Here is a 12,390-nt window from a genome sequence, read left to right as displayed (position 1 = left end):
GAGGACGATTGCTGGATCATATGGGTTAGCTTTGTAAGAAACTGACAAATTGTCTCACAAAGTAGCTAAACTATTTTGCATTCCCACCATTAATGAATAAGAGTTCCTGTTGACCCAAATTCTAGTCAGCACTTAGTAGTGTCAGTGTTTTTTAATTTTAGCAATTCTAATAGTTGTGTAGTAGTGCCTTATTGTTTTATTTGTGATTTCCTGAAGACATAGGGTGTTGAGCATGTTTTCATGTACTTACTTGTCATCTCCATGTCTTTCTTGGGAGGAATGTATTTTGCCCACTTTTTAATTGGGTTGTTCGTTATTGTTAAGTTTTAAGAGTTTATTTGCATATTTTGGATCTGAGTCCTTTATGAAATGTGTTTTACAAATTTTTTTCCCCCAGTCTGTGGCTTGTCTCTTCATATATAGTTTTCTTAATGCTATACTTAACAGATTTAAATATCAACATTAAATTGGCTTTTTCCATATTATAGAAATGTATGCAGAATTTGTGTTATCTATATTTTTAAGTTTGACATAGCCCTCAAAAGTAAAGCTATATGGATTAAAAGCTTTTGAGAAAAAAGTATTTTTATTTGATAGAAATTTATATTTTGTATTTCTTGAGCCAAATTGGCTCAATGTGAATAGTAAATTTTCTCAAAAATAATCTACTTCTTTGAAATTTTAATATATTTTATAGAATTGTATAAAATATATTTTATAATATAGTCCCTCTGTACTTTTTATAATATCAAATTTCTAATCCCTACTGTATCTGTAGGAAATACCATTCTGGACATAGGCTTTGGGAAAGATTTCATGATGCAGGTGCCAAAAGCAATTGCAATTAAAACAAAAATTGACAAATGGTACCTGATTCAGCTAAAGAACTTCTTCACAGCAAATAAGATTATCAACAGAGTAAAAAGATAACCCACGGAATGGGAGAAAATATTTGCCACCTGTGCATCCAACAAAGGTCTAATATCCAGAATCTATAAGGAATTTAAATTAACAAGTAAAAAACTCCATTAAAAAGTAGACAAAGAACATGAACAAAAGCTTTGAAAAAGAAAACATACATGAAGCCAACAATCATATTAAAAAATGCTCAATATCCCTAACCATTAGAGACATGCAAATCAAAACCAAATACCATCTCACACCAGTGAAAATGGCTATTACTACAAAGTCAAAAAAATAACAGATGCTGGTAAGGATGTGGAGAAAAGAGAACACTTACACACTGCTGGTGGGAATGTAAATTAGTTCTGCCATTGTGGAAATCAGTGTAGCATTTTCTCAAGGAACTTAAAACTGAAGTACCATTCAACCAAGCAATCTCATTAGTGGGTATATACCTGAAGGGATACAAATTATTTTTCTATAAAGACGCATGCATGTGTATGTTTATTTTAGCACTATTCACTATAGCAAAGACATGGAATCAACTTCAATACCCATCAACCATAGACAAGATAAAGAAAATGTGGTACATATATACCATGGAATACTATGCAGCCACACACAAAACAATGAGATCGTGTCCTTTGCAAGAACATGGATGGAACTGGAGGCTATTATTCTAAGCAAATTAATGCAGGAACAGAAAACCAACTACTGCATGTTCTCACTTACAAGTGGGAGCTAAGCATTGTGTACTTGAGGATGGAAGACTAAAGGGAGAGAATCAAACACCTACTTATTGGGTACTATGTTTATTACTTGGATAATGAAATAATCTGTACACCAAACACCTGTGTCACACAGTTTACCTGTATAACAAACCTGCACATGTAACCTGAACCTAAAATAAAATCTTAAAAAAATAAATAAATAAAATAAAATTTGTATTGTATCTTTTGTTCTATTTTAGGTATATAAGATTTGGTTTTAAGGAACTTACCATTTTAATTGATTCTGATTTTGTTTTTCTATTCTTTTTATTACCTCCTTTTTGCCTTTTTTAGGTATATTTTTGTTGTTTTTCTCAACTTCTTAAGTCGTGATCAGTGATTTATTTTTATCTCTTTTCCAAAAAAATAATAAAACCATTTAACGAAAAATATTTCTTTCTGAGTACAGCTTTGGCCAAATTCCACAAATTTTGATAATTAATATTCTCATTTTTCTTACAATCATTTCATACTTATAGATTTGTATCCAACATTTCTGTTGGATTTTTTAAAATTTCAAAGTAATTCCCATTACTTTTATCTAAGCTTGTGAACATGATTTCTAGTTTTATTGCATTGTGGTAAAAGAATTGAGTCTTGGCCGGGCGCAGTGGCTCACGTCTGTAATCCCAACACTTTGGGAGGCCGAGGCGGGTGGATCACGAGGTCAAGAAATCGAGACCATCCTGGTCAACATAGTGAAACCCCGTCTCTGCTAAAAATACAAAAAATTAGCTGGACATGGTGGCGCGTGCCTGTAATTCCAGCTACTCACGAGGCTGAGGCAGGAGAATTGCCTGAACCCAGGAGGCGGAGGTTGCGGTGAGCCGAGATCGCGCCACTGCATTCCAGCCTGGGTAACAAGAGTGAAACTCCATCTCCAAAAAAAAAGAATCGAGCCTTTACACTTTGTACTTTTAAGATTTTATTGATATTTACTTTGTACCTTAATTTAAGGTTAGTTTTGGTTTCAAAATTAATATTCCACAAGTGGTTGAAAAACTGTACCTATTTTCTTTTTAATATGTACCTAAACTTTATTAGCATCAGTAACTATATCTTATATATATATGTACATATGTATGTATGTATGTATTTATTTTGGCTCATCAAAATTTACTGGAGACATGGCCATGTTTGCTACCAAAAAAAAGTGTTTATTACTCTTTTCAAATTCAGCAATCTTTGCTTAATTGATTTTGAAGCCCTTCTTTTGCTGTTCTTCATGGGCATTGTCAACATGAGTTGTACCATTACTTTAAAAAAAAAAACCTTATATTTTTTTTTTCACTTGAATTCTATTTTTTCTGAATTTTAAATACCACAACTGCTTTATTTCTGTGTTTATTCATCTGATGAGGAATCATCTTATTGTCATTCCCAACACTTTTTAGTGCTTATTCATGTAATCTGGAGGGGTTGTTATTTTTAATAGATTTTTTCTTTCAATAATATTTATTGAATTTAAAATCAGTTTTGTAGTGATGATATTTTTGTTAGTTTTCCTTGATTCCCTATTCTTACATGCTAATTTTATCAAGTAATTTTTTTCTTCTTAATTCCAAAATAATATTTACATTTTCATAGAAAATAATTCAAACAGAATTGCAAAATATAAAAATGAAAGTAAAGTCTTATTCCTCACAGTCCAGGAGTAGAGTGAGGCACATGAGATGCTTAGGGCCAAAATCTAAGGAGACAATCTCAGAGCGCTTCCTCAAATTTGTTATACCTTGGTGCCTGGCTCACCTCACCTTGGATCTGGCCCTGCTTCCTCATGCACGTTCCACTCGAGGTAAGACACCACTCCTAACAGTTTCTTCTATCTTTTTCCAAAAAACTGTGAATGCACGTGTATGTGTGTGAGTAGCGATTTTATGTTCTTGTTTTAAATACCTGAGATCATTGCTATCTGCTGTTTCTCATTGTTGCACACTCAGAATGAGGACAATCCACTCACCTTTGCAAATATTTATTTAGTCTTGACTCAGGGAACATGAACATATTTCACTCTTCCTAAGACTGCATACCATTTCAATGTTTGAAACTACCACAACGTTTTTAACCAGTCGGGTATTGATACTGTTTAAGCATTTGTTGTCATAAGCTATACTTTTGTTAACATTCTTTTCTCAAGTAGTTTCCTGCAATGAAGTGAGTATATGTGTGAGAGAATTAGTAAAGCTGAAGCTACGGGATCAAAAGGTAAGTGTGCTTAAATGTTGACAACTATTATCAAATTACCATCCCAAAAGTTGCACCACTTCATAATTCTATAGTATATATATATGTATATATAAAAATGTCTATATATTAAATTTTTTATTTTTATTTTATTTTAGCCAGATTTTCACTCTGTAACCCAGGTTGGAGTGCAGTGGTGTGATCTCCGCTCACTGCAACCTCCGCTTCCTGGGTTCGAGTGATTCTTCTGCTTCAGCCTCCCTAGTATCTGGGATTACAGGCACCCACCACCACTCAGCTAATTTCTGTATTTTAGTAGAAATAGTATATTTAGGTGTATCTTTCCCCTCATTGATAATGGGTCCCCATGATCTTTTCATTATCTTCTTCTGTAGTAGATAAGAATTTGTATTCCATTGTACTTTTTTGGGTGTATTTATTTAATTATAAGTGAGTTTGAACATATTTTCATATGTATATCGAACATCTTTATACTTTTTTGCATTTTTACCTAATTCTTATTTTGTTTTTCATTTTTTAATTGATTTGAAAAAGGTTGAGATATATGAAAATATTTTTTTCTAAAATATAAGATGCAAATATTTTTCTCAGTTGATTTCTTAGGTTTTAATGTTCTATAGTAACTTCTATTTATTTGTGAGTAGTTAAGTTCAATTACAGTTTTATTAATAGATTTGTATTTCATGGCAAAAAGACTTCCCCACTCAAAAATAATAACTTTTCAATTTTTTGCTAATAGTTTTGTCGTATTTTGATGTACATTTTTGTTCACTTGTGATTGATTTTTGATAAAAGATGCAGAAATTTAATATTTTTCTCAAATAACTTGATTCATTCAATGTCATTTTTCAAAAAAATCCATTTTTATTCCATTGTTCTCAATTCTGTATTTGTCTTAGTAAATCATCCCCCTCTTTTTTTCAGTTTATTTCTACTGTCCCTATATTGTGTCTTACTGGGTCATCACCAAATGCCTTAATTTCTTTTTTCTTAAAATATATTTTAATATTTTTAGGGGCAAGTTCATGTTGATTAATTTTTTCATAGTTCATACAATTATTTATTGTATTATCTTTAAAAAAATTAATTTTTTTTAATTCCAAAAGACTATATAAGGTTAAAATAGACAACCAAGGTAAATGTTTAGAATAATACCTGCCACATAGTAAATATTCAATAAATTTTAGCTTCTGAAATAAATCAGCTTTCAATTGATTTAGAATGTATCTAAATTTAGAATATATCTAATCTGGGAGGACTCAAGATGGCGCTGTGAGAACAACCCAGGATTGGAGTTCTCGTTGTGTCGGCGGAGAGGTGAGTCTGAGCTGCATTTCCAGACTGATCTTTGTTGCCCACGGAACGGGGAAATTCCCTAGTGAAGAGGAGACGCAGGACTCCAGGCAGATATTCCGCCTGGCGAAGCCGGCAGCCGGGGTGGCGGCGGCCGGCCCTGCCCAGTGCTCCCCACGGGGCACACTTGTCCGGGTACCCCGTTGAGCCGGCAACCAGAGACGTGAGAGGACTGGACTTGAGACTGGGCTAGACTGGGACAGTGGGCCAGCCCAGGGGATTGCAGGAACAGAGCGTTGGGATTGGCCCAGTGGGACGAACAAAACCGCCATTTCAGACAAGCCCCGTGCAGACGGCCCGAGACGCTCTGAGGGGGAGGGGCGGCCACCATTACCGAGGCAACCCGCCCCAACTGAGATACACGCCCATTGCTGACGCAGCCAGCCGTTGCCGAGGCAACCCATCCCTACTGAGATACACGCCCACTGCTGACGCAGCCTGCCGTTGCCAAGGCAACCCGCTACAACAGAGAGACTCCACCGCAGGGCGTGGCAGAGAACAGCAGAACAGCTGAGCCAGGGTGAGCCTCACAACAGCAGGGCGGAGCCTCGGCAGGCAAACAGTGGCTAGTCTGCATCCTAGCTGGGCAGGACCTCAACGGACATCCAAAAATAAAGCCCAAACCCCTCAACACAGAGCATTTGAGAAAAAAAAGGGTTTTTTTAATGAGCTCTGTTGCAGCAGAATCAAACATAGCAGCCTAACAGCCCTGAATGAACAACACAGCTCACAGCTCAGCAATTAAACCCCTGTAAAGTACAAACTGTCTCCTCAAGCAGCTCCCTGAACCCTCTATATCCAAAAGACTGTCATTAGGCAGGCATCATCCTGGGACAAAGAGAGCAGAAAAAGAAACTGGTAGCAACCCTCGCGGTGCCACAGCTGCTAGAGGTGCACCCCAGACAAGCAGGGTCTGGAGCGGACCTCAGCACTCGTACAGCGAAGGGGCTAGACCAGTAGAAGGAAAACCAAGCAACAGAAATACTTCATCATCAACATTCAGGGTGTCCACTCAGAGACCCAATCGAAAAGTCAGCAACTACGCAGACGACCGGCGGACAAATCCACAAAGATGGGAAGAAACCAGCGCAAAAAGGAGGAAAACACCCGAAACCAGAACACCTCGCCTCCTAGAAAGGACCAAAACTCCTCACCAGCAAGGGAACAAAGCTGGACGAAGAATGACTGTGACGAAATGACGGAATTAGACTTCAGAAGATGGATAATGAGAAACTTTGGTGAGCTAAAAGATCATGTATTAAATCAATGCAAAGAAACTAAGAACCTTGAGAAAAGATTTGAGGAAATGATAACAAGAATGGATAACTTAGAGAGGAATATGAATGAATTAAAGGAGCTGAGAAACACAATACGAGAACTTCGCGAAGCATGCACAAGTTTCAATAGCCGAATTGACCAAGCAGAAGAAAGAATATCTGAAGTCGAAGACCACCTCAATGAAATAAAACGAGAAACCAAGATTAGAGAAAAAAACACAAAAAGGAACGAACAAAGTCTCCAAGAAATGTGGGACTATGTGAAAAGACCTAACCTACGTTTGATAGGTGTACCAGAAGGGGACGAAGAGAATGAATCCAAGCTGGAAAATACTCTTCAGGACATCATCCAGGAAAATTTACCCCACCTAGCAAGACAGGCCAACACTCAATTGCAGGAAATACAGAGAACACCACAAAGATATTCCGCAAGAAGAGCAACCCCAAGGCACATAATCGTCAGATTCAATAGGGTTGAAATAAAGGAGAGAATACTAAGGGCAGCCAGAGAAAAAGGTCAGGTCACCCACAAAGGGAAGCCCATCAGACTCACAGCAGATCTCTCGGCAGAAACACTACAAGCCAGAAGAGAGTGGGGGCCAATATTCAACATTCTGAAAGAAAAGAACTTTCAACCCAGAATTTCATATCCAGCCAAACTGAGCTTCAGAAGTGAAGGAAAAATAAAATCCTTTGAGAACAAGCAAGTACTCAGAGATATTGTCACCACCAGGCCTGCTTTACAAGAGCTCCTAAAAGAGGCACTACACATAGAAAGGATCAACCAGTACCAGCCATTCCAAAATCACACTGAATGCTAAAGAGCATCAACATAATGAAGAATCTACAACAACTAACAGGCAAAACAGCCACTTAGCATCAAAATGGCAGTATCAAATTCACACATAACAATATTAACCCTAAATGTAAATGGACTAAATGCACCAATCAAAAGACACAGACTGGCAAATTGGATAAAAAGCCAAAACCAATCAGTGTGCTGTATCCAGGAAACCCATCTCACATGCAAGGATACACAAAGGCTCAAAATAAAGGGATGGAGGAAGATTTACCAAGCAAATGGAAAGCAAAAAAAAGCAGGAGTTTCAATTCTCATCTCCGATAAAATAGACTTTAAAGCAACAAAGATCAAAAGAGACAAAGAAGGCCATTACATAATGGTAAAAGGATTGATACAACAAGAAGAGCTAACGATCCTAAACATATATGGACCCAATGCAGGAGCACCAAGATACATAAGGCAAGTTCTTAAGGACTTACAAAAGGACTTAGATTCCCACACAATAATAGTGGGAGACTTTAACACTCCACTGTCAATACTAGACAGATCTACCAGACAAAAAATCAACAAGGATATCCAGGGCTTGAACTCAGACCTGGAGCAAGCAAACCTGATAGACATTTACAGAACTCTCCACCACAAATCCACAGAATACACATTCTTCTCAGCACCACATCACACCTACTCTAAAATTGACCACATAATTGGAAGTAAAGCACTGCTCAACAAATGCAAAACAACTGAAATCATAACAAACAGCCTCTCAGACCATAGTGCAATCAAGTTAGAACTCAGAATTCAGAAACAGACCCAGAACCGCACAGCTTCATGGAAACTGAACAACTGGCTCTTGAATGTTGACTGGGTAAACAATGAAATGAAGGCAGAAATAAAGAAGTTCTTCGAAACCAATGAGAACGAAGACACAACGTGCCAGAACATCTGGGACACATTTAAAGCAGTCTCGAGAGGAAAGTATATAGCAATAAGTGCCCATATGAGGAGAATGGAGAGATCCAAAATTGACACCCTATCGTCAAAATTGAAAGAGCTAGAGGAGCAAGATCAACAAAACTCAAAACCCAGAAGAAGACAAGAAATAACTAAGATCAGAGCTGAGCTGAAGGAGATTGAGACACGAAAAACCCTTCAAAAAATCAATAAATCCAAGAGCTGGTTTTTTGAAAAGATCAACAAAATAGACCACTAGCCAGATTGATTAAAAAGAAAAGAGAGAACAACCAAATAGATGCAATAAAAAATGATAAAGGGGAAATCACCACAGATTCCACAGAAATTCAAACTATCATCAGAGAATATTACAAACAACTCTATGTGCATAAGCTAGTAAACCTGGAAGAAATGGACAAATTCCTGGATTCCTGTGTTCTCCCAAGCCTAAACCAGGAGGAAGCTGAAACTATGAATAGACCAATAACAAGGTCTGAAGTTGAGGCAGCAATTAAGAGCCTACCACACAAAAAAAGCCCAGGTCCAGACGGGTTCACAGCTGAATTCTACCAGACACACAAGGAAGAGCTGGCACCATTTCTTCTAAAACTATTTCAAACAATCCAAAAAGAGGGAATCCTTCCCAAATCATTTTATGAGACCAACATCATCCTGATACCAAAACCCGGCAGAGACCCAACAAGAAAAGAAAACTTCAGGCCAATATCCATGATGAACATAGATGAAAAAATCTTCAATAAAATATTGGCAAGACGACTGCAAGAGCAAATCAAAAAACTTATTCATCATGATCAAGTAGGATTCATCCCAGGGATGCAAGGCTGGTTCAACATACGTAAGTCTATCAATGTAATTCACCACATAAACAGAACAAAAAACAAAAACCCCATGATTATCTCAATTGACGCAGAGAAGGCATTTGACAAAATTCAACAGCCCTTTATGCTACAAACCCTCAATAAACTCGGCATCGATGGAACGTATCTCAAAGTAATAAAAGCTATATATGACAAACCAACAGCCAATATCATACTGAATGGGCAAAAACTGGAAACATTCCCTTTGAAATCTGGCACTAGACAAGGATGCCCTCTTTCACCACTCCTATTCAATATAGTACTGGAAGTTCTAGCCAGAGCAATCAGGCAAGAAAAAGAAATAAAGGGTATTCAAATAGGAAAGGTGGAAGCCAAATTGTCTCTATTTGCAGACGACATGATAGTATACCTAGAAGACCCCATCACCTCAGCCCAAAAACTCCTGAAACTGATAAGCAACTTCAGCAAAGTCTCAGGATATAAAATCAATGTGCAAAAATCACAAGCATTCATCTACACCAATAACAGACTTAAAGAAAGCCAAATCAAGAGCGAACTGCCATTCGCAATTGCTACAAAAAGAATAAAATACCTTGGAATACAACTCACAAGGAACGTAAGAGACCTCTTCAAGGAGAACTACAAACCACTGCTCAACGAAATCAGAGAGGACACAAACAGATGGAGAAACATTCCATGTTCATGGTTAGGAAGAATTAATATCGTGAAAATGGCTATACTGCCCAAAGTAATTTACAGGATCAACGCTATCCCCATCAAGCTACCATCGACTTTCTTCACAGAGCTGGAAAAAACCACCATGAACTTCATATGGAACCAAGAGAGAGCCCGCATAGCCAAGTCAATTCTAAGCAAAAAGAACACAGCGGGGGGCATCACACTACCGGATTTCAAACTATACTACAAGGCTACAGTAATCAAAACAGCATGGTACTGGTACCAAAACAGAGATATAGACCAATGGAACAAAACAGAGGCACCGGAGGCAACACAACATACATACAACTATACAATCTTTGATAAACCTGACAAAAACAAGCAATGGGGAAGGGATTCCATGTTTAACAAATGGTGTTGGGAAAACTGGCTAGCCATGTGCAGAAAGCAGAAACTGGACCCCTTCCTGTCACCTTACACTAAAATTAAGTCCAGATGGATTAAAGACTTAAACATAAGACCTGGCACCATAAAAACCCTAGAAGAAAATCTAGGCAAAACTATCCAGGACATAGGAGTAGGCAAGGACTTCATGAACAAAACACCAAAAGCATTGGCAACAAAAGACAAAATAGACAAATGGGACCTAATCAAACTCCACAGCTTCTGCACGGCAAAAGAAACAGTCACTAGAGTGGATCGGCAACCAACAGAATGGGAAAAAATTTTTGCAGTTTACCCATCTGACAAAGGGCTGATATCCAGAATTTACAAAGAACTCAAACAGATTTACAGGAAAAAAACAAACAAGCCCATTCAAAAGTGGGCAAAGGATATGAACAGATACTTTACGAAAGAAGACATATATGAGGCCAACAATCATATGAAAAAAGGCTCATCGTCACTGATCATCAGAGAGATGCAAATCAAAACCACATTGAGATACCATCTCACGCCAGTTAGAATGGCGATCATTAAAAAATCTGGAGACAACAGATGCTGGAGAGGATGTGGAGAAAAAGGAACACTTTTACACTGTTGGTGGGAGTGTAAATTAGTTCAACCATTGTGGAAGACGGTGTGGCGATTCCTCAAGGCCTTAGAAATAGAAATTCCATTTGACCCAGCCATCCCATTACTGGGTATATATCCAAAAGACTATAAATCGTTCTACTATAAGGACACATGTACACGAATGTTCATTGCAGCACTGTTTACAATAGCAAAGACCTGGAATCAACCCAAATGCCCATTGATAATAGACTGGATTGGAAAAATGTGGCACATATACACCATGGAATATTATGCAGCAATCAGAAATGATGAGTTTGTGTCGTTTGTAGGGACATGGATGAATCTGGAGAACATCATCCTCAGCAAACTGACACAAGAACAGAAAATGAAACACCGCATATTCTCACTCATAGGTGGGTGATGAAAAATGAGAACACATGGACACAGAAAGGGGAGTACTAAACACTGGGTCTATTGGGGGGAAAAGGGGAGGGCCAGTGGGAGGGGGAGGTGGGGAGGGATAGCCTGGGGAGAAATGCCAAATGTGGGTGAAGGGGAGAAGAAAAGAAAGCACACTGCCATGTGTGTACCTACGCAACTGTCTTGCATGCTCTGCTCATGTACCCCAAAACCTATAATCCAATAAAAAATTAAAAAAAAAAAATTTATAGCAGCATTAAAAATAAAAAAAAAGAAAAGCACACTGCCATGTGTGTTCCTACGCAACTGTCTTGCATGCTCTGCTCATGTACCCCAAAACCTAAAATCCAATAAAATATTTTAAAAAAAAAGAAAAAAAAAAAAGAATATATCTAATCTAAATAGAAGTAGAATGTATCTAGACATTATGCATTGCACCTGCTACCATAGAAGATAGAGAAATTTTTATTGTCCTAACTCATCTTCTCTCAGATGTTGCTTAAATTCTCTACTCATATCTATTTCACAACTACAGCAAAATGTGTGCAACTGTCTTTTGAAATCATTTATGTAGTGTAGCTCTCTTGAACTGAGGTCGGAACTCTTCTATGTTCATCATACCAAATGTCAATGGATTTAATGAAAATTTTTATTTCTACCATGCATTTTTATCAAGATCTGTTTCTGACCAAAGGTATTATACCTCCCAGCATATGCATAGAACTTGAAAGACCCCTTCCTCTTCTTGTCCAGTTATTGTAAGGGAAATGGTAGAATAGTGGTACCCATGTTAGAGAGAGCCGTACATTTTAAATTGTATTCTTCAGAGCTCTGATGTCATGCTTAGGAGCCTTAAGGGCCTTCTCAAAGGGCAATGGGATACAGACCCATGATCTTCAAGACTCCTGAGTGATTTCAGCCAGAACAGCTCTCATTTATGTTTTAAAAAATGGTTCATTTGGACAAATTGTGACATTGTTCTAAAAATAAAAGTGAGGGGGGAAGAGGACAAAGAAGTAGAGAAATTCCTGTCCAGGCTTTTAGTTAGTATAAATCAACGTGTCTCAAATCAGCACTATTGACATTTGGGGCTGGTAATTCTTTGTTGTAAGCTGGGGGAGGAATGATGTCCTGTACATTGCCTGATGTTCAGCAACACCCCTGGCCTCTAGCTGGTA

General features: G+C 37.7%; 1 protein-coding gene across 2 annotated transcripts in view; it reads left to right on the top strand.

Moving 5' to 3' along the window:
• Window positions 1–12,390, top strand: part of CFAP299 (cilia and flagella associated protein 299) — a 737,014-nt gene that overhangs the window by 703,017 nt on the left and 21,607 nt on the right. Inside the window, exon 7 of one of the 2 annotated variants that reach the window (XM_054253220.2) lies at window positions 1,417–1,844. The exons of the other annotated variant lie outside the window; for it this stretch is intronic. Coding sequence (XP_054109195.1) covers window positions 1,417–1,431 — 15 coding nt within the window. The 3' untranslated portion in view covers window positions 1,432–1,844. Of the gene's footprint in view, window positions 1–1,416; window positions 1,845–12,390 lie in introns of those variants that run through there. 2 annotated transcript variants of the gene reach the window in all.

Source organism: Callithrix jacchus, chromosome 3, assembly GCF_049354715.1.
Source record: "Callithrix jacchus isolate 240 chromosome 3, calJac240_pri, whole genome shotgun sequence".
NCBI classification, from domain to species: Eukaryota; Metazoa; Chordata; class Mammalia; order Primates; family Cebidae; genus Callithrix; species Callithrix jacchus.
Note: the sequence above shows the minus strand (reverse complement) of the source record. Positions and strands in the feature narration are given on the sequence as shown.